Source organism: Mesoplodon densirostris, chromosome 5, assembly GCF_025265405.1.
Source record: "Mesoplodon densirostris isolate mMesDen1 chromosome 5, mMesDen1 primary haplotype, whole genome shotgun sequence".
In the NCBI taxonomy this organism is placed as follows: Eukaryota; Metazoa; Chordata; class Mammalia; order Artiodactyla; family Ziphiidae; genus Mesoplodon; species Mesoplodon densirostris.
In genome coordinates, this window is record NC_082665.1 from 7,073,833 (window position 1) to 7,097,432 (window position 23,600).

At 42.1% G+C, this 23,600-nt stretch overlaps 1 protein-coding gene across 4 annotated transcripts in view; it reads left to right on the forward strand.

Moving 5' to 3' along the window:
- The window catches only part of ERG (ETS transcription factor ERG), a 280,170-nt gene that overhangs the window by 245,682 nt on the left and 10,888 nt on the right, over positions 1 to 23,600 (forward strand). For 3 of the 4 annotated variants that reach the window (XM_060098477.1, XM_060098476.1, XM_060098478.1), the window contains exons 6-9: positions 11,492 to 11,695; positions 12,524 to 12,604; positions 15,028 to 15,099; positions 23,126 to 23,194. In XM_060098477.1, coding sequence (XP_059954460.1) covers positions 11,492 to 11,695; positions 12,524 to 12,604; positions 15,028 to 15,099; positions 23,126 to 23,194 — 426 coding nt within the window. The remainder of the gene's footprint in view (positions 1 to 11,491; positions 11,696 to 12,523; positions 12,605 to 15,027; positions 15,100 to 23,125; positions 23,195 to 23,600) is intronic. The other variant, XM_060098479.1, reaches the window with a different exon arrangement.

Genomic DNA, 23,600 nt, shown 5'->3' on the forward strand with positions numbered 1-23,600 from the left:
GACTGAAATGATAAAGACAGAAATAGCAACAGTCACCATCTGTTGAGTGCACACTGTTGTCAGGCAGTTGGCCATGTTCTTTATTAAAAAGGGATCATCTCACTTAAATCCCACAACTATTCTATGGTCTAGGGACTATTTATTATTCTCACTTTACAGATAAAGAAACTAAAACTAGGGAAAATAAGTAGCCCAAGATGGCCTAGCCAATGATGCAGAGAGCCAGAATTCTAACCCAGTTCTGTCTGAATCCATAGTCTGAGCTCTTATTCCTATCCTACATGATCAAAAATGTCCAGGAAGAACACAAGGTAATAGAATGATGGAATAAATTTGTTAAATTGTTGTAGATTCTGAAATGGCCTTTTCAAAGGAGATGGAAGTAATAAGTCAAGGGATAAAGGAGATGTTCAAGATCATCTGTTGCTCAGCCCTTAACCTTTACATTTCCATGATGATAATGATTTCTCTGTTTTTCCTGAAAACCAAGAGAAGAATCACATTGAAAATAACTTTAATTTGGCAAGAATGGCTGGGTGGATGTTAGTAAATGTAGAAAAAGAAATTAAGATAGATGATTCTGGTTTGGTTCATCCTGTACTTAAGATGCCCACGGGATATACAGAAGGCAGTTCAGTGGGCCCATGTAGAGCATAGGGTTAAAATTCTTTATCATGGGTCACTGCATGTGAATTCTAAACTGTGCCATTTTCTAGCTCTGGGAAGTCATTTAATCTTGCTGATCCTTAGTTTTTTTTGCCACTAAAATAAGGATGATAGTAATGCCTACCTCGTATGGTGCTGTATGGATTAAATAAGACATATGTGTGAAGTGCATAAACAGTGCTTGGGTTATAGTGATACCTCCAAAAATTGCAGCTCTTCTCTTCATATTTGGTCAGGCATTTGGGAGAAAGCCCTAGACTCAAGGGATAAGCACGTATTACGGGTTGAATTGTTCCCCCACAAAAAAATAGGTCGATGTCCTAATTTCTGGTGCCTTGGAATGTGACCTGATTTGGAAATAGAGTATTTTCAGATTTGATCCAGTCAAGATGAGGTCACAAGGGTGGGCCTAATAAAATGACTGGTGTCCTTATCAAAAGGGGACATTTGGACCCAGACATCCATGGAGGGGAGATGATGTGAAGACACAGGGAGAAGGCCATGTAAAGATGGAGGCAGAGATTGGAAGGAGGCAACTGCAAGCTAAGGAACGCTGAGGATTGCCAGTCACCACCAGAATATGGAAGAGGAAAGGAAGAATTTTATCCAGAGTCCCAGAGGGAGCACAGCCGTCCTGACAGCTTGATTTCAGACTTCTAGCCTCCAGGACTATGAGGGACCACATTCCTGTTGTCTTAAGCCACTTAGTGTGTGGTCCTCTGTTAATGGCAACCCTTGGAAACCAATACAGCATGCGTATTGTAGTTGGAACATGAGAGCCTAGATGCCCAGGGATATCTATGAAGTGAGGAGAGTGGAAGACCGAGGACAAAACTCCAGGGACACCAACGTTTAAAGAGGGGCAAAGAAAGAAAACCCAAGCAGGGAGAGACCTTGAAATGGAACAAGTCACTCTATTTCTAAAACATGATGAGCATAAGCAGCATGGTCATGGAATAACTAAGGGGAGGTAATGGGGGAACAAATAAAGAAAAACAAAATCCCCAAACTAGATAATCCACTCAAGAGGAGTTAAGAATGTCTCCATCCACTGAAATATTTTGGCATGTCAGAATTTCAAAGGTATCTTTAGGGCCCAGCAAAAATAATGTAGTCATGTATGTTTTGAATAAAATACATAATGGAATTGTTGATTCTCAGAGAGTTTAAAGTAGGCACTTTTTTTTACAGTTTTTGTGCTGTAGGATATTGAACAATTCATATGTACAATTAACTTTTGACAATTGATTAATGAATGAAGTGGAGCATAGTGTGAGCTAGGTTGACAGCTGCATTGAAAATGGAAAAGTTTTAAAGTAAATGGGTAAAAAATATGCAGAGAAGACTCTTGGTTCTAGTAAAATATTGAACTTAAAAGGATCTCTTGTGGAGCTCCTGGAAATCATGCATAGAATCTAACGTCCTTTTAAATGCATAGCTGAACTGAGAAGAAAGTCGGTGAATTTCTTAGGGACTAAAAAAAAGGGGGGAACTGAGAACAGGGCAGCCCATTCTCATGTTGTCACCTGGTTGTCTTAGGCGACATGAATGGGGGTGGGGTTCCAATGTCTATAATACAGAGATTTGGGTTTTAAAGGTTAATTAGGGGCAGGAAATGAGATCTTGGTCCTGCACAAAGCAGGAGTTGGACCTAATCCTTCCCCTTACCCTATACACACATGCACACAACTGTGTGGTCCAACAATCCTGAGTCAGAAATTAACCATTGAAAAGTAGTTATGAGCTAGTGATACCCTTGGGCACCTGGCGGAAGTAAGTACAAAATCCTCCTGGAGAAGCTTGCCTTCAATCCAAGCTTTACAGAATTCCTACAAAGACCCACAGAAAATGATTCTGCAACCCCTAATTATGAAAACAGGAAGAAACAATCTACCAAGACCAAGATTCAGCAGAAACAACAGACAGCGTGATTAAACCCTCAAGAATATTAGATAATTGAAGTAGGATAGAGAATATAAAGTGAATAGATTTAAAAGTGACTAGATACATAAAAGAAGGAACCAAAAAAGAGAGGAAGAAGATATTATGGAAAAGAATAGATAATCTTGAGGAAGAAACAATAGAATTCCTAGGAACACAAAACAGTATTCAAAATTCAGTGTCAAAAAATACCAAAAACTCAGTAGGTGGATTAAACAGTTGATTTGAAAAAATCAAAGAGTGAATTAGAGAAGGGAGACTTGAGATTGTTTTCAGAGTACAGCACGTGACAAAGGGGTGGAAAATGAGGGGAAAAAGTCAGCAGTTGAGAAGGACTCATAGTAACGTCTTATGTAGATCTAATAGAAGTTCCAGCAAGAGAAAATAAAGAGAATGGAAGAGATGAAATATTGGAAGAGATAAAAGCTAAGACTTTCCTGAAATTGATGGACAAAACCATTCTCCAAATACAGGAAACACCAGTCAGAGAAGGATAAATAAGAATTCATCTTCTCTAATTACATTATGGTAAGACTGAAGAACACCAAAGACAAAGTACTTTAGAGCCAGTACTAAAGAAAAAAGACAGACTCTCTGAAAATAATGACAGTTATGAGGACAGCAGACTTCTCAACAACAAAACAGGGCACAGAGGACAGTAGAAGAAAATCTCCAGTGAGCTGGGAGAAACTGACAAAACTCTAGTTATCTTCTGGGCTCTTAACCTTTCTTTTTTTTTCCTGCCACAGACTCTAATAAGGTGGAAAAAAAATATTGGCCAACATTATCTTATAAGGATGAATGACTAGTGTTGAGGGTTCCTAAATTCCTTCCATTCTTTGGGAGAAGGACACTTGGTGATTAACTTTAGATTTTGTTTAAAGATTAACAAGCAGAGAAACAAAAAAGGAACAAAGAAAAATAGATCAATCCAATCAGGTATTTGGAAAGGAGAAATAAAGAACAGCCATAGCAATAATAGAAAGCATAAAGTGGTAGAAATCAGATATATCAGTAACAATAAATGTAAGTAGACCAAACTTGCCATTAAAGACAGAAAGTGATGAAGTAGGTTTTTAAAAAATATTCTAAAGTTAGTTATGTATATACTATTTACACAAACATCTAACACAGAGAAGGAATGACAGCAAATAGATGGGTTAAGATATAGTAGTTAAATTTCAGTCAAAATAAAGCTGACAAGAATGGAAACAGAAAGCAGAAAACATTACGGGAGAAAATTGAGGGTTATCACATAATAAAAACAGTTTACATTTATGAAGAATATATAACAGTGATAAAGTTGTATATACCTAATAACATAGCCTCAAACTACATAAAGAACTGTACAGAGAAATAGACAAATCCACCTTAGTGAGAGATTTAAATTTGCCTTTCTCAGTCTTTCATAGATCAATGACATGAAAATTATGTATGCATTACTAATTTTGATCTAGTGGTTATTCATAGAAACCTGCACTCAACAATTAGAAGATAAGCCTTCTTTTTAAGCATGGTCAATTTGCAGAAATTGGCCACCAAAGGAGTAACCACCAGTATTCAAAAAATCAGTATCTTATACCTCCTTCACTGGCCAAAGTGCCATAAAATTAGAAATCAGTAATTATCAAAACAGTAAGTGAGCCCCATTCATAGTATGGAAATGAAACGGTTCAGAAGTAACCTTGATGTAGGCTCTTTACTTGAGCTCAGATTTCAATTTCTTGAGTGAAGCTCAAATGTGAGCTAGTTCTCTTTATTAAGCTTCTTTATAAATGTAAAGTCTGTTCCGATGAGGAGGCAACATGCTAAATCTTATTTTTGCAGGCTTCTGAGTGTGTGGGACAGCAGACTGGCAGGCTCACCAAGGTCTGGTTTTATAAACAAAGACCTCATAGGATTTTGATATGATTCAGAAGTACATTTTATTTTTGTTGGTATTTTTTCATTACCAAGGGTGATTTTTCTTTCTGGAGGCCAGTATTTTACAGTGATATTGTTCAAGAAAAATGACACTCAGAGCTTATATTATCACCAATTTGGTTCTTACTTAATCTTGCTTTTATTCATTCCTCTGGGGTGGGGTTGGGGGTCTCTGAAACAGGATGTTTGCCTACATGAGGTATTTTGTTTCAAGAAGGCACAGTATGTCTTCAGCAATGCAATATCCTTTTGCTTAATTTAAATATCTACTTAATATTTTCCTGGCAGCAATGGAACTCTACTAGGGCAGAATCCAGTTTCAGGGAAATGTAAAAAAAATGTTCAACCCTAATCCCACCCACTGCTTGTCCCTCCTCCTCCTGCTTCCCCACCCAAACCCTAAACGGTGCAACTCTGCTTTGCTTTTATTTATTGTTTTAATCCCAGTTTACTGAAATAGCATTTGTAAAACCTTTGGATATTAACTATGTAATCTAAGATACAAATAAGAAACTGCAGAGAGAGAGATGGCTTCCTTTTTCTTTTACCCTGTACCATGGGGGTTTACCATTTTGATGTCCACGAAATGTGGAGTGATGACACAGATGTTTTCAAAACAATTGGACCGGAGGGCTAAAAACAAAACAACTTATCTGTAGTGGCTCTTGGTTCATCTCACAGAAGCACCTCCGAAAACTTCTTAAAATAAAGTGATAAATCAGACTTTTGTGTTTAGAGGAAGAGGCTGACCCTGTGATAATAGATTGTTTATTTCATTAGCAGACTTTGCCATGCAAAATCCAGTGCGTGGATGCATTATTGCTCTGTAATGTGTTATTGTTGGCAAAGTGCTTTCACATACGTTATCTCATTTACTTTTCTCTTCCCCTAACATTTCACTTAATTACCCACAGAAAAAAGAAAACAAATTCTAGAGAGGTTAACTTTTATATCTAAAGAACGGTTGAATCAGAGCCCAAAATGGGTATTCTGGCTCCCAATAAAGCCTTTTATTTGATCCCCAACTTTGCTGTGCTTGATGTAACTTAAGACATTCTTTGATTCCTCAGACATTTTCAATGACTCTGAAATTCCTAGATCATAAAGTCTAGCCTTCTTAGCAAGATCCTCAAGGCTCTCCTTGATGTGTCTCCAACTTTCATTTCCATCCTCCTATGTCTCTGTGCTCCCTCTTAAACCCTCCACTCCAGCCACACCAAACTTCTCACATGTCCCTCAAAACCATCAGATATTTCATGCCTCTGTGGGTGTGAAGCTGGGCTCAAGCTGTTCCCCTAAACTAAAGGTCTTCTCTGCTCTTGTCATCTGCTTCTGTCAAAATCCTTTTCGTTAATGCAGGCTCAAGCCAAACCCTTCTGGTGAAGCCTTTCCCTTTTTTCCTTGTTGGGATCAGTTGCTACTTCTCTGTACTCCCGTCCTGCTTGGATGACACAGATTTCATTCTGCTCTGTGGGTTGTCTTCATGGCTGCCTACCTCGGTAGATTCTCAGCATCTTTGTCTTGTCCAGTTCTGAATCCCTGAAGTACTTGTGTATATTGTAAATGCTCCATAACTCAGTTGAATTCAGCTTAGTTGTTATCCTATGGGTCCTTGGAGTCTACACATTGTTTTATAAATGCCCATCAACAGATGAATGGATAAAGAAGATATGGTACATATATACAATGGAATATTACTCAGCCATAAAAAGAAATGAAATAATGCCATTTACAGCAACATGGATGCAACTAGAGATTATCATATGAAGTGAAGTAAGTCAGAAAGAGAAAGACAAATACCATATGGTATCCCTTATACGTGGGATCTAAAATAGGACATAAATGAACTTATCTGCGAAAAAGAAACAGACTCACGGACATGGAGAACAGACTTGCGGTTGCCAAGGGGGAGGGAGATAGGGGAAGGACGTATTAGGAGTTTGGGATTAGCAGATGCAAACTAGTGTATATAAAATAGATAACCAGTAAGGTCCTGCTGTATAGCACAGGGAACTGTATTCAATGTCCCGTGACAAACCATAATGGAAAAGAATATGAGAAAGAATGTATATATATGTATAACTGAATCACTGTGTTGTACAGCAGAAATTAACACAACATTGTAAATCAACTATACTTCAATTAAAAAAAATAATAAAATGAACGAAAACCCACAAAAATCCAGGCTTAGTCGTGAGGTTAGATGGCAGGTTCTGAGCTGCATCACCACCTGGGGCAGAGGGTGTGGGATGCCACCCCTGAACAGAGGCAAAGTTGACCCTTGGTTGGAGCTCATCCTATTGCCCCCTCCCCTTTCTCCTTCACATGCACAGTTGAGGAAAGACATAAGGCCTCTTGAATCTTGTGGGACCTCGTGAGCTCCCTTCTGTTATGGTGGGTGGGCCAGAAGCAAGAAAACTTTGCTGACCTGGAATGGGCCATGGAGGAGACCTGGGAGCTTCTACTGGGTGCTCTGTGGAGTTGAGGAGTGAGCTGGGACCCCACACACTGACCTGAACCCTAAACAACACTGTCTACAGTGGCACCATCCATGCCTGGCCCAGGGAGTTTGTGGGGAGCCCAGGGTGGGCTCTGCCATCAGGGCAGGGACAGGGCCTCCTGTCTTGTTATCAGTTGCCTGCCCAGAGATTCACGATAAGTGCTTATACCTCAAGAGCGTAGAGGACAGACACCCAAAGCGGGTAGTGAGTGTAGGTGAGGATGCAAGCAGGGGCTAGTCCTCAAGCAGTGGGTGGTGTGTGGGTGCAGGCAGGGGGCGTGGCTTCAGGAGATGGCAGCTGGATGTGTGTAGGATGAAGGGGGTGGGGAAGGACTGGAGATGATACCTATGAAGACGGTGGGCCCCGAAACCTAAGAGTCACGTGCTTTAGGCTGAAGAGTTTGGACTTGCCCCTTGCAGACTGTTCTCTTTGCACCTGTAGGGTAGGTCCAGGGTAATGGCGCCCCGTGGACAGGTTGGAAAGGAACATCTCATTTACTCTTATCAAGTGGCCATATTTTGTTTTTAATATTCTTTGCTTATAAATGTATAGGGCAGAGATCAAATTCCAAAAGGATACAGGAGTAACCTGATTTTGTATAATTTTATTCTTTTCAAATGAAGGAATTTCCATTAACAAACTGTATAAGAAAGTAACATTAAAATATTATACTCTTCAAAGTTTTATAAAAACACTTTAACAAATATATATATTATATATATATAATCCTTTATAAAACCTTGTTTTGATTCATAGAGAATACTTTTTTTATAAAAAACTTTTTAACCCAAGTATTATATGTGTATTGTAGGAAAGAGAGAAGATAAAGTTTAGTGAAAAGAAAACTTTTAAATCTCTACTGCCTTTTTTTCAGAGACAATAGTTGCCATTTTACTGCATACCTCTCCAGAATTCTTTCCGTGGATATGTTTATATTTCTTTGCAAAATATAATTATTCTGCCATAATGTTTCAAACGTTTAAATTTAATCTATTTTGAACAGTTTTCATATCAATAACTACATTCAGCAGTGTAATTTTTAGTTTCTAAATATCACAGGACTGTTCCTAAATGTACAACAACTTAACTAGTTCTCTTTCTGTGGGACATTTAGGGTATTTCCAGTGTTTTGCTATTATAAACAACACTACAAAGAATATCCTTGAAAATAAATCATTGCGCACTTCCTCTATGATTTCCTAAGGATAAATTTCTAGAAGTGGAATTTTTAGTTTAGAGGCTATACACACAGTTTTTTAAAAGGCATTTGAAATGTATTGCAGAAATGTTCATTGGAAAGGTTGTAGCAATTTACGCTCACGCCAGCAGTACAAGAGAATGGCCATTTGACCAATCCAAAGTGAGAATTTAGGGATTATAACAGGGCAGGTCAAGGAGGAATTGGTCTCTGGGGTCTTGCATGTGATTCCCTTAAACGAAAATTGAATAAGCCATTACAGCCTTGGGCTTAGCTAGGGAAACCAATTAACAGGCACACCAAGGGATGCTGGAGAGATCGGACTTCTTTTTTGGGCTATCTTCCTAAGGCGTCATTTGACCATTTTAACATGAACCCAGGAACTTTCAGGAAGATGTTTATGTATCATTTTTAGAATATCTGTTTCCACCATTAGGAGAAGAAAATGCCTTCCGAGAATGAACTGATTTCTAGGAAGTAGTTATACCAAAACATAGTCCTTCCAGGTTGTTAAAGGCAAAACAAAACAAAAAGAAGAGTTTGGCTAATACCTAGTGGTGGAATTTATAGGAAATGGCTTGGGGACCCCTGTGGAAGGGAGGGTCTTCTCTCCGAGAGGGCCGTTTAACTGTCCTCTGCACAGAACCAAGGAAAGAGGACTTGAATTCAGGGCACCCTAAGACCAGTATATGATCTGTTCCTGAATAATGAGGGGTCATGACATACCATGAGAAAAAGGAAAAAAAGGACTTCCTATGGAAACATTCTGGAGTTTAGAACATTTTATCCCTGAAAGCAGAATGCTGACCCAATGGCAAAGAGCCATCTGAACTTCAGTGACTTGGACAGAGTTAACATTCCCGATACACATTCGGTTTTCACAGGCTAACAAAATGTTTCCATGTGTTTGGATTACAAAGGAATATGCACAGCTTTCTGTCAACACTGCCATTTGAGCTTTTGTAGATGTTCTGCGCTTTGTAGCAGAACCAGAGTTCTTAGTTTATAGCTTCTACACATCGGCCCTATGACCAGCAATTCTACATCTAGGTACTCACCTAGGCCAGCACTTTCTCAAGCTTAACGTGCACACAGATCAGCTGAGAATCCTATGGAAATATAGACTCTGATTCAGCAGGCCTGTGGCAGCACCTGGGATTCTGCATTTCTCATTAGGTCCCAAGGGATACCAAGGCTGCTAGATCCCACGACCACAGTCTGAGTAGTGAAGCCCCAGGGTAGATGGTCTGAACCATTTTAGAATTACCTGGGCAACTTTTAACAACCCTGATGCCCGGGCTGCCCTCCAGCAGAATTAACTCAGAATCTTTGTGGGTGAGACCAGGCATCAGCAATTTTTTATCTCCCCATGATTCTAATGTGGAACCCAGGCTGTGGACCAATGCAGATGGCTTCACATGTGGGTGGGGAGGGGTCTTCATTGATAAGTAAGTTGGGTATATTTGTGCGGGGCTGGGGATATCCGAGAGTGGCTTAAATGATGAAATATACGTCCATGGATTGACTTGGTCACATCTTGAAAATACAGCGCCGAACACCAAAAGCAAATCAGATACCCTTTACGTTAGCTTAAAGGCACACAATAATATATATACAGTGGATATGGTAAAAGTATTCAGATATGTATAGGGATGATGCATGTATCATTTCAGGATAGTGGTTCCTCCTGGAGTGTCCAGGAGGGGAATGGGTTAGGGATGGATTCTATTGGGGTTGAAAGAATTTCTTTCTATTAAAAAAGATGTGAAAAAGTAGGGAATGAACAAAAGAAGGGAGGGAGGTGGAGGCAGAAAGAGGGTAAGAAAGAAAAAGAAAGGAAAGAAGGAAGGATGGGAGGGAGGGAGAAAGGGAGGAGAATTCTGGTGACCGTGACTGTCTGGCTCTTTCTCACTGTTACTTCCACTGACTCTGGAAACCGAAAATGTATCCCAACAGCACGTCGCCTGTCCATTCTTGAGCAGCCTGCAACATTAGTAAGACCAGACAATCTTCTAAAACTGTTAGCTAAAAAGCAATTCCAAAGGGTGATGTATTCCCACAGCAGATATTTTCACTCATGATGATCTGAGTGTCATGGCACGCCTGCCCTCTACGAGCCTGTCCAGAGGACCCAGACCAAGGTTTTCATTTCACACTGGAAACAGACACAGGAGAAGCAGCCTCTGGAGGCTGCAGCGTCGAGAGACCCTGGGATCAGGACTCTGGGCTCCTAGTCCTTTGCCCAGGTGTCTCTCTGTGCTCAGGGACCCCAGGGAGGAGCCCCGTCTGCTGGTGAGGCACCCTGGGCACCCCTCCACCCAGGCTGTTTGTGTGTGAGGTGGTCCCAACTTGTGTTTCCGTTGGGGATCACCTGCTCCTTTTCCCCCAGAGACTTGCTCTCCTGGTCAATCAGGGGTCCCCTCCCATATGTGGCAGCAGAGCGTGATGACACTGCCTGCATCCTGTGGGGCGTTTGTGCCCCAGCTGTGGAATGTGAAAGCCCCCCAGCCAGCTTGCCTCCTGCAGGTGTGAGTTAGTTGCAAAACCAAGTTCTCTGCAGGAAAAGCGTGTAACTGACGGCTCTCTCTTAGAAACACTAACTCCTGGGAAGTGCTAGGGTTCTGGTTGACCTACACATCATCTCCAATTCTGTGGTCAGTAGTTTTCAGTATTTCAGACAAATACCGTATGGAAATTTTTTTTTTTTTTTTGGTAATCTGTAATTAACATCTTCCTGATATGTGTTGCTCTTATTTCATATAAAGATAGCAGTAGTTTTCTGAGGAAAAAAGTTTTCATTTATTTGTATTCATTCCCATTTTTTTAAAATTGAAGTATAGTTGATTTACAATGTTGTGTTAGTTTCAAGTATACAGCAAAGTGATTCATATATATATACACACATACACATATTTTTATATGAATAAATGAATAAATAAAAATGAAAAGAAACTAATAAAAAGAAAATCCCATCCCTACAGGAAACTTTAGATTATATGAGCAACAAAAGGGCAGGTGGTGTGAATAATCCTAAACTTCCAGAACAATTCACTTTAAAGACAATGGTCTCTGACTGTGAGTCAGTTGGTCCTCAGACATTCTCCTCGGACTGGTCCCTGAGCCTGTTGAGGCTGTGCTTCTGGAAGAGTGGGAGGGGATGCTCTGGAAAGCTCTGGCTGGGGGGAGATCCCACCTGGGATATGGCTCTACCCCAGAAATTTGTCTTCAGGCGTTGACCAAGTACGCTTCCATCCCCTTTCAGATCCTATGCTATGGAGCACGGACCATGTCCGGCAGTGGCTGGAGTGGGCAGTGAAAGAATATGGCCTTCCGGACGTCGACATCTTATTGTTCCAGAATATTGACGGGAAGGAGCTGTGCAAGATGACCAAAGATGACTTTCAGAGGCTCACCCCGAGCTACAACGCTGACATCCTTCTATCGCATCTCCACTACCTCAGAGAGAGTAAGGCGGTCCCCGCTCCCACACAGAGCACTGTGGAGAGGTCCTTGTTCACGTAAGATGCGAGGGTTCAGCCCAGTTGCCGACAGCATCTTGCTGCCCTCACCCGATTCCCATTAGTATCTGAGAGAATGCTTATAAGTGATGACTTAGGTGATTGCGTAGTGAGGAGTAGTCAGCACGTTTACCAGAAGCGGCAAAGTCAACTAGCATTCAGCTGCCTCCTCCAGGGTCCCCCAACCAAGAAGATCACATGCCAAAGGGAAACAGAGCTTTATCGGGTCACACATTATTTCACCTCCATGATGCCCAAATAGAAATAGAAACGTTACGGAAAGGCTCCTACTTGATGGGAATTGTGGAGTTGATCTTCCCTCAAGCCAAACCAAGCTGCCCTTGGTATCCCACTGGAACACACAATGAGGAACATTTTCACTTGGTATCTTGAGATGTGGCTTAGCCTGTCACAATGGGAATGGCGTCTTGGCAATGAGAGGCATGAATCCACAGAGTCTGCTGCATGCTTTAATATTTCAAATGTCAAGCATGATCAGAAGGAGATAGTGCAACAGTGGGTGGTGTGAACTCTTTGGTGTAAATGCTTTGCTTGGCATCCCAACCACTTCTTCCCTGAACTCAATATGGATCCCCATCTAGGTTTTAACATGCTAACCAGTAGCAGGGCCATGGAGAGATTTCCAAGCAGCCCATGATAACAGGGTGGGGAGTGGGGTGAATGTTTTCCTTCTTTTTCTTCTTTTTTTTTTTTCAAGGAAGGTAATTCTCTCTCTCTTTTTTCATTTGGATGTTGCTTTTTGTTTTGTTTTGTAGCACCTCTTCCACATTTGACTTCAGATGATGTTGATAAAGCCTTACAAAACTCTCCACGGTTAATGCATGCTAGAAACACAGGTAATGCTGGCCCCGCCCCTTCCCCCCAGGACAAGTGTAGGATTTTGTTAACAGGTTGCATGCTTTCCAGGTAGAACGTGGGACAGTCAGTGCGTCAGGAAAGCAGAAGTCAGAGGTGGATGGTTGAGGGGTCCTTGGTAGGTTGAGGCTCTGTGTTGGCGGTACCACAGCCTCAAGGCAGGAGGCACTCTTTGGTCTCTGAACACTCCCCCGCTTCCCTTGCCAGTCAAAGGATTTCTTTCAACCAGGAGATGTGCAGAATTAGCCTTCAGCCGTAGCCTTAGCTCACATTTGCTGGATTACAGTTTGCTGCTATTAGTCCTCAGATATGCCCTGTGCTGACTGTAGAAACTAAAAGCCTGTTCCATATAAAGGGGCCCTTAGCATGCTCCTTTTTTCTTTTTTTTCCTTTAAAAATTTTTATTCTAAAGGAATGTTTACTAGGACAAGCAGGAGTTTTACTTTTCCCTTTTTGGTAAAGTTTTAGGCCATTCAACTTGACTTGAATCTTCTTGCACAGTCTTTGTACATTTGCAAAAGGCAGTAGGAGGGAATGTCAGTTAGTTTTGGGGAGCTTTTGTTGTGAGGGAAACTGTGTTAAGACTTTGGAAGATTTGAAATTAGTGACTAACTAAATACCTGCTATTCTGTGTCTAACCATTGATTCTACATTTTATTTATTTATCTATTTTATTTTATTTTTTTTCCTGAGCCTAATAGAGTTTAACGTGATGCTTTTTCCTGGCTAACCCTCCTCCCTCCCCTCCTAGTAAAGGCTGAGAGTAGAGGCTGGGCTTTCTGTGGATGAATGTGGTCCTGGTCACACCCATTTCCTCCCTGGTGATGGAGACACTTACAGAAGCATGGCTGCAGGTTGCTCACCCCACTGTTACCAGCCTGCAGGGACCCTCTGCCACCACCAGGCTAGGGAGAAAACCATCTAGTGTTGGAAAGACTTAAGTAACCCCTCATAGGCCTGCCAGCCAATTCATGATCAGCCCTCACATAGTAATACAGCTATTTTCCAAACACTTGCCATGTTATTTTTAAATGTATGATGTGAGTGAGTCCAGGCTTGAGTTTTACAAAGGGATTTGCTAGTTGATCTCCAGTAGCCAGAGTGTTGTGCTTTTTTTTTTTTTTTTTTTTTTTTTTGCGGTATGCGGGCCTCTCACTGTTGTGGCCTCCCCCGTCGCGGAGCACAGGCTCCGGACGCGCAGGCTCCGGACGCGCAGGCTCAGCGGCCATGGCTCACGGGCCCAGCCGCTCCGCGGCATATGGGATCCTCCCAGACCGGGGCACGAACCCGTATCCCCTGCATCGGCAGGCGGACTCTCAACCACTTGCGCCACCAGGGAGGCCCTGAGTGTTGTGCTTTTAATCTGAATTTTTTTTAAAAAAATGGCTTTGAGGGGCTTCCCTGGTGGCGCAGTGGTTGAGAGTCTGCCTGCTGATGCAGGGGATGCGGGTTCGTGCCCCAGTCCCGGAAGATCCCACATGCCGTGGAGCGTCTGGGCCCATGAGCCATGGCCGCTGAGCCTGCACGTCCGGAGCCTGTGCTCCACAGCGGGAGAGGCCACAGCAGTGAGAGGCCCGCGTACCACACACACACACAAAAAAAAATGGCTTTGAGTCAATAATACACTTTTTCAATGTAGGTTACACAATCAGCCTATTAATGACCTTGTGGCCAGAAATAGCAAGCACCTGAGACAAAGTAACTCCCCTCCCTTAGGAAATGCCTTGGAGATACACACACTTTCTGATAATTTCTTAGTCATTTAAAAACTTTTTAGCAGAGGATGAAAGTGTCAGGAAAGCTCTGACTTCATTATTTTTGCTATTGCTAAACATAGAAGCAATTGAAAAGCAGGACAACAAACTCCAAACGGACTGACCTGTGAAAAGAGAATTATTTCCGCTAACAATTTGAGAATTGATTGAGAGAGAGAAAGGGAAGATGTGCATCTGAACAGAGATACGGATTAATTTTTAAAAAGATCCATATATTCTTTGGCAAAATATTTATCATTCTTTGGTGCTACTTTCCAAGGGCTCTGTAAAATGTTTTATGGGTTTTACACAATTTGAAAATTAAAACATCCACCATAGAATTGTTTAATAAAATGAGCTTGCAGGGGGATGGGCAGCCTGATGGATGGGCTTCAGGAGGAAGCTGTAAAATCAAAACACAAGACGCCTTATGCCAGGTGGGGCACAGAGAGAGTCACATCTCTTCCATCTTCAGCATCTGTTTCCGGCCTGTGTGCTAGTCCCTTCTCCCAAAGTCTGGCGTGGCAGGTTCTAGTAGGCCACCTCCCTTGGTTGTCACGGGGCAAAGTAGATTAGGCGCTGTTGCTGAGATCAGATCAACAACCACAGCAAAAGACCTTCACATGTTTTGTCTTTCCTTTTGTCTGCAGGGGGTGCAGCTTTTATTTTCCCAAATACTTCAGTATATCCTGAAGCTACGCAAAGAATTACAACTAGGCCAGGTACGAAAACACCCCTGTGTAATCTCTTTATTGAGAGACATCCCAGGATGTCCTGTGAGATCCGTGACCTACGTCACGAGACACAAAGACAGCTGATTTTGGATTGTCCCTCTAAAGAGTCTTATTCTGCCTCTGTGGATCTGGTGCCTAGAATCAGACCGTTCCATTCAGAGATCACGCAAACAGTCCCTGAACTGTGGGATTATAAGCAGGTCAGACCCTTCACTAGCTGCTGTCAAAGACAGATGGTCCAAGAAGGCATCCTGGATGCCTGGCGATACGGAATCCATCCGGTTTCGAGTTTACAGAAGGACATAAGTGTAATCTATCCGTCCTCAAGGCACAGCACAGAGCAGGAGGCATTCCCCTAACACTAGTGGCTGGTTCCCAGCTGTCACGAGAGCCAGTCTTTCAGAGCAGAAGCATGTCATCAATCATATTTACACCTGAGTCTTACGTTATGTCTTTCCCGATGATTTAATTAGGTTATTAATTTACGTGTCATTCACGAAAAGAATCACTATTTATCAGGTGTCTATTAGTGCCAAGCATGATGTTAGATTCTGGGAATCTGAAGATGAACCCGACTTTAGAAAGCTTCCTGTCTTCAGAAAGCTGGTCTGTTCATTCCACCGTTGCCCGTGTAGCCTCCTGAGTGCCAGCCACGGGACTGCAGCAGAGAACAAGCCCACAGGCATACAGCCTAAAGCTCTAGATGTTTCTAGATGTCAAGCCACCTAGAGCCAGAAACAGACTCACACACATATACATTTAACCTTATGGGCTAGGTACCTGGAGCCGGAGAGCCAGATACGGATGTTTCACCTAAAGCGCTGATTTTATAGTAGAGGCAACACCTCTTACCAACAGAGGCTGTGGGAACAGGAAGGGAAAGGAATTCATCCCTCCTTGTAAGGGGGAAGGAAGCATTGCAGAGGAAGGACCATATGCCAGAGGAGGATTAGGTGTTGCCAGGTGGAGAAGGAGGGGGTGACCCTGGGCAAGCATGGCTCAAGCATCTGTCCCCTCTCTGGGATGTACAACCCCATGAGCTGGATGACACATGCCAGCCTCCCAGCTGAGGAATCGTGAGTAGGGCTGTGGGACGGCTTTTCCCTCTTCACGCGTGGATCTAAGTCATGTCTTCTTATACCCAAGCTGTTGCTCTTGGACATCTGTCACGTGTCCAGGCTGCCCAAGTCCTAGTTGGAACTGGTCCCAGGCACTCAGCTTGGCGCTGCTGTTTCTTCCCAGTGAAAAAGACAGGGGGGCCGGTGAGCTGAATAGCCCGGGTGAAGATGCTTCTTGGAGTTTTTCTCACCCCGACACAGCCCTGGTACTGTGACTTCAGGCTGGCGACTTTCTGTCACCTAACCTCATAAAGTCTGCCACCATTCCTCCTGGGAAGCATAGTGGAAAGGCTTGGCGATAGTGCTTCGTTACCTCTGACCCAGGCCATTTGATAGTGGACAAGACCCAGGGTCTGGAGTGAACTAGATTGACCCCGAAGAAACCCGCCGTGTGTACTGAGAAAGGACAATGAAAGTACATATGTCACGCTAGCTCTAGACATTCCTGAGTTTACCGCCGGTAAATGGTCCCTTGGGAGGACATGGGACGTGTAGGAAGATCACAGTGATTTTGTGCGTGTTTTAAAGAAGTTTCCATACATACTCACAAAAGTCAAAGCTATTGTGAAACATTTGGCCGTGGGTTGCTTATTTGTTTGTTTGTTTGAAGCAATTTCATGGATGCCTCTGAGTTGCAAAAGCCAGGGACTGTGAGCTGGTGTCAGGGCTGTGTGGCCGCACAAGTTCGTTCACCATGATGGTTGGAGCAGCCAGCCGGCTGCCTGTTGCTTCATAGACGGAACAATGGGTCCTGGAGCTCCTTTGCTCCCTATTGGAGGATATGGTTGATTTGGAAGATATGGCGCATCCAGGTGCCAGAGAGGAGAGGGGCCGGGAGGACTGTGTGCTGGGACACCCCCTCTGTGCTTCAGCCCAGGGGGAGACAAGGGCGGCAAACACTAATTCGCCTAGCAAAGCCCTGATAATTCTCTTTTCTTGGGTCTGTCATTCGAGTGTGACTTGGAAGAGACTTGATTTGTGCCAAAATACGTGTTTTGGTGATTGCTGCTGTGATTCTGAAAGGAGATACAAATATTAGTGTCTGAGCTACAAAGAACTGAAAATCAGAGTGAATGAGCCAGAGAACGGTTTGCTGTCAGCCAGACTGAGGGATTCGAACTTGGAGAATAGATTTGTTTGTATACCTTCGGTGGACCAGTGATCAACCTTGCAGGAATGGTCTTGTGAGTGTGAAAGCTTAGAACGGTGCAGTTGGAGAAGTTTGTGATGGGTCAGGGGGGATGGGTCTTGCACATCATTGGGGGAGGGAGTCACTGGGAATCTGACCGTGTCCCTTTGGTTGGTGGGTATCTGACTGCTTTCGGAAGAGCTGGTTGCTGACTTTCCTTGGGAGAGATCCTTGGGTCTTTAGGGACAGAGACGCGAGTTCCCATTCCCCTGCACTCTTGGTTTGCTGTGTCCATCCATTGCTCTAATCCCACATCCACGGAGACAGAGGACTCCTTCCTCCCACCTGTGTCATCCTGCTGAATCCAACTTCCCAGTGTTCCCTCCCCACTTCCTTCCTTTCCTTCCTCCTCAAGTAACCACCCCCATCTACCTTTTCTTCTTGTCATGGCCCAGCTTCCCCAAAAGTTCATTTATTCCAGAGTCCCCTTACTGCCTGCCCTGTCCAATTACTGGGTTGTTTCAATCCCCCCCACAACAATTGTCCAGGACTGTTCAGTGACCTTACAGGATAACACATGATGGACAATATACCCTTTTGTTCACGCCTCATCCCCTCTCTGCCTGTGCTTGTTCCTGTTAATTTTATCCAAATTTTCCTGATTCAAAATTCACCCTCTTTCATGATTCCTTGGTTGAATTAGCATTTAGGTGGGTCTCTCCTCTCCTCTTAGGAAGTGCTAGCACATAGGCAGATCCATTTACGTTCTTTTTTAAATGATCGAATTTCATGGTGTCGCGTGTGTTTCTTGGGTAGTCAGTTATTATGACCAGAAGCCCTTTCCCCATCTCCCCTGTAAACACCCTCCTTCTTTGCTGAACACATGCTTTTTGGGGGCCATTGGCCCCTTGAGGCCTCAAGTGGCATAAACAGAGACAGGTCTGACTCAGAGAAACTTGCAAGCTGGTTTTTGACCTCATGATGTGAACCCTGCCTGGCATCCTAGGAGCAGTGTATGTGAAAGCTCTGGTGTGTGCCCCGGACGATCTGTAACCCCACCCTCCCCTCCTCCATCACCATGGTAATCCACGCACCATGACACGCATCGAGGATTTTATCAAAAGAGACTGGAGACTTGGGTCTGCAAGAGCAGCCTTTTCAGCTGGTGCTCCTCAAGGGTTTCTCATAATCTGAAATGATTCCTCCTTTGGAGTTTGCAGCTCAATGCCATTCAGCATCTCCAGTCATAGCAAGATGATGCAGCCAATGCACTGTCTCCTCAGTTAAGTAAAGCCTGTATCACAACAAATGGCTGAAGATGCATTCTTGGCTTTGCCCTAACTATGCTCTAACCACAGATCTGTACATCTGTACACCTAGTTGAAAAGGGAAGGCAAAATGCCCCCAAATCTCCATGTCTTTGACAGAGGAGTTGAGAAGACCCTAGGGAGAGCTAGAGGAAAACAGGAGACAGTGATTTAATCATGTTAGTAGGCTTGACCCTGAAAGTTCCTTGCATTAAATAGGGGTTTATAGATTGGTTTAGGTCAATAGCTCTTGGTCTTTGTCTTTGCCATTATCATCTAAGATCATTGAGAGCTGGCAAAATTCAACCTTTCACATCCAGTGCAACCAGGGACCTCCAGAGTTACTTTGTAAATGTGGCATGGATCCCCAGAATGAGGATAAGCTCTCCCATGATCCAAGTTCTGGTCCTTTAAAAAAATAAAGTGGTGGGTGGATGTCAAGAGGGCTAGTGGGCTGTTCTTGAGGAATCTTGATGAAGGGAGAGTGTAATCCTGCAGGAGGGGCCGCAAGGACGCTTGCTTACATCATTGATGTCCAGGGAAGGGAGTGGTTGGGGGAAGGAGTCTCATTCAGAATCAGAAACTGATCTTGACTCCCAGGAAATAAACAAAGGTGCTGGGGTGGAGGAAGCCAACACCAGTCAAACTCCCTATTTGTAGTTTTCATGGTTTTTGGTCTAGATCATGGCATATAGCATCCTTCTTTGGTGACCCTCAGCTGCCTATGAAATGGCTTTTATAAAGTTCAGTTTTAAAACACAGTCTGTTATGGAAAAAAAAAAAAATAGCAGAACCCATGCCAGAAAGCAGCCGTCCCTGACACAGGACCTTCTGCCAAGTGTATGAGTTAATGACCTTGAAGATTAAAGTTGAAGAGAAATGGAGAGTGGATTGAAATGACCACCAAAAATGAAATGTATACTGTGTTCTTACTAGAAGTCTTATGATCTACTCTCCATAGGGGCAAATAGCAAATGTACACAGAGTAATAGTTTTTGAAGGAGCCAGAAAGCAGAACTGCTCAAAACTGACTCTGCTTTGAGGTGTTGTAGCTGCTGACAAGGTCACTGAGATGATTGTCTCCCATCTCAGCAAGGCTTAGTTCAACATTCCCCAATGTCACATCCCGCAGCAGGGGGGCTTGGTGCCCATGGCATGTGATCAGTAGCTGATAAGAGAACACTGGAGCAGAATTTCATGAACACAAACAAAAAAGCCCACTTATCTCCCATGGCAATATGTTCACGAACACATTAATCATTGTTCATATAAACATCTCCAGTTCTTGGCAAAAAATCAGACTTGGAGTTGTTTAGGTCCTGACTGATTTTCAAGGGAGGATGAGACACGGTTATACACTCTGAGAAGGACTTTATGAATTAAGAGTTTCAAAATGTTTTCCTATTAATAGTTTGGTGTTTAATTTCTTCCAGTCACATTTCATGGGCAATCTCTTTATGTTTAAAGTAGTAGCAGACTAACTACTGACACTTGCTATTAATTCCATTTCTAATATTTCAGGTAAGAGCATTCAATCTAGAACTCTTCTGCACATTTATTTGTATTAACACACTCAGATAGCATTTCTGAAATCCTTATCTGTAGGAACACAGATTTTTAGAAAAGAATAGTGGAAATTGTCTACAACAGGCTTTATCAAACTTCAGTGTACACCCAAGTCAAATGGGACCTTGTTAAAATACAGATTCTTTTTTTTAATTGAAGTATAGTTGTTTTACAATATCATGTTAGTTTCAGATGTACAGCAAAATGATTCCGTTTTATATATACATATAAAACTGTGTATATATATATATATATATATATATATGTATATATATTTTTTCTTTTTCAGATTCTTTTCTCTTAGGTTATTACAAAATATTGAGTATAGTTCCCCGTGCTATACAGTAGGTCCTTGTTGGTTATCTATTTTATTTATAGTACTGAGTATATGTTAATCCCAAACTCCTAATTTATCCCTCCCCCACCTTTAGTAACCATAAGTTTGTTTTCTGTGTCTGTTTTATATATAAGCTCATTTGTATCTTTTTTTGTTTTGTTTTCTGTTTTGTATATAAGCTCATTTGTATCGGTTTTTTTTAGATTCCACATATAAGTGATATCATATGATATTTGTCTTTCTCTGTCTGCCTTACTTCACTTAGTATGATCATCTCTAGGTCCAGCCATGTTGCTGCAAATGGCATTATTTCATTCTTTTTTATGTCTGAGTAATACTCCATTGTATATATGTACCACATCTTCTTTATCCATTCCTCTGTTGATGGACATTTAGGTTGCTTCCATGTCTTGGCTATTGTAAACAGTGCTGCAATGAACAGTGGGGTGCCTGTATCTTTTCTAATTATGGTTTTCTTCAGATATATGCCCAGGAGTGTGATTGCAGGATCATGTGATAGCTCTATTTCTTTTTTTTACCAAAATCTGGTAAAATGCAGATTCTGATTCAGTAGATCTAGAGTGAGGTTCTGCATTTCTAACGAGCTCCCAGACATTGCCAATACTGCTGGTCTGCGGAGAAACAAGGACCTACAACATATTTCTGGATTCTCTTGCTTTTTCATTTGGTAGACAGAAGCCCCATGTTGATATGGCTGTCTGCTCCTAAAGTAGGGGAGATGCTGTTACAGTTGCCCTGCTAGTAGATTTTTCTTTCTGAGACAATTCTCAAATTGAAACTCTGCCTAACCATTTTCTAGACAAAATGCAACTAGATGAGAATCTGTGTGCAAATGCTCCCAGCGACTTAAGTTGAAATTTAGTTGTAAATTGATAGCGACTGCAGATTTAATTCCCACGTGTAACCTCAACACCAGAAAAGTGAGAATCTGAGGAACTGGGTGGGAAATGCTTACAGTCCAAAAATACAGAAATGCCAGTGGAGAGGGAGTGGTGAGCAATAGCAGAGTTTCAAAAGAAAAATTATCGAACTCAACCAAAACTCTGGAGGGTAGGATTTCACAGACCACACTAGTCGAGATGCTTGTAGCCAAACAGACCAAATAAATTAAGGCAATTCTGCGTTGGATTTCACGTTGCATTTCATTGCTATTCTCTCTGGGATATGAAACTAGGAAGAGACATGTCTTCTGCAACACAGTCAACAAGCTTGTTCAAGATTGACCCACCAAACTGCCAATTTTAAACAAAGTTTAAAATCTCTCCAAGTGAGATTTTATAGCCATCTCCAGGTGACTGGCAGCAGAACACCTGCTGAAGTACCTGGCTATGGCTTTCAGCTGGCCCAGAATGACACATGGCATTGGACTGAGACCCGTCCATCCAAGAAGTCATAGTTTTGAAATGGTTCTGTAATAAAGTTCCGTGTAGCTGGCCACCCCATTCCCCAGCTTTAAGTAGGCACGGTTAGTAAGAGCATGCATAATAACATTTCTGGAAAATATTTTTAAAGGAAACTTGAAATGACATAGAGTCATAATCATTCATAGAACTTGCACTGAGGATGCAGAAGTATAATTGTTAAATTTGCATATGAATTTGCATATGCAAAGTGTGATGAAGTTTTATGGGACAAGTAGCAATACATTATAAATACAAAAAAAAATCATTGGCATATACTTCAGCTCTACGGCCATTGCCAATGTTTTGCGGGGGCAGTACTATTTCAGTCTTACAGTTCATTTTAGAGAAATTCTAAATTCATTTAGAGAAGGAGAAAGAGTAGACATGTGCGTAGAAAAATAACTACACCCAGCTAAATGGGAGGGAAGTCCAAAAGGGAGAGATTATCTGTATGTGTATGGATGATTCCTTCTCTTGTGCAGTGGAGGCTAACACAACATTGTAAAGCAACCATACGCCAATAAAAATTAATTAAAAAAAGAAAAGTAACTAGACTCTTAAGACTGATTTAATATAAGTGGATGAGGGAAAATGAGGGGTGGCTGAGAGAGGCAGCTGGCAAATAAGAGCAGGCAGTGCTCATTTCCAAGGAAGAAGAAAAGGGAGGAACGTGAATGTCTTTGGGTGGATTTAGTGTCAGACCTCAGGTAGGAATCGGTTGATTCATCAGCGTTGTAGGCTGTGTTTCAGACAGGTCATGAAGATAATAATGGGGTGATGGACTTATGTCAATTCCAGCTGGAAGCAGGACAGATTAGATTGTAAGAAACTTTTGATATGGTCTTGACCTAGGATTGCAGGAAATTACCTTAGAAGAGTCAGCCAGCTCCTAGAGAATCCATCCATGGGAGTTTTCAGATTAATGGGTGGAACTGTTAGATCAATAAAAGATACAAAGTTATCATTTGTAAATAAAACCCAAATCTCGTGGAATCCAGGTTGAATATTACTTTGGATTACTGGGTTTTCTTGCACAATATTTATTCTAATAAACACAAGACAAAAAAAGCACACAAAATAGCTGTTATCAAGTTACATTATTGATCTTTTAGTCAATTTATTTATCTTTACAGATTTACCTTACGAACCACCCAGGAGATCAGCCTGGACCAGTCACGGCCACCCCACCCCTCAGTCAAAAGGTACAGTGTTGGTTCCCACTGCCTTGAATCCTCACATCACAAGGCAGTGGATAACTCTTGATGCAGTAAATGATAATTTCTGTAGCCAAACTATGCTTTTTCAACATACATTTGTCCCTTTGGCAACAAAGCGCAACTGATCTTTAAATGCAATGATTCTTCCTCTATTGGCCTTATACCTATTTCTATAACAAGAAGAAATGAATGATGTAATATATCTCTATAACAAAAAGAAATGAATGATGTAATGAATGATGTAATGCATTTCTGGACAAATGCATGTCTCATAGGATGCTTGAGTACAGATTAAATACTGGATGATTTCCTAATCTTGGCCATGTTTATAGTATTCCTTACTTGATATTTTCCTGGTGGTTTCCCTTTATCTTTTTATTTTAGAGTTGAT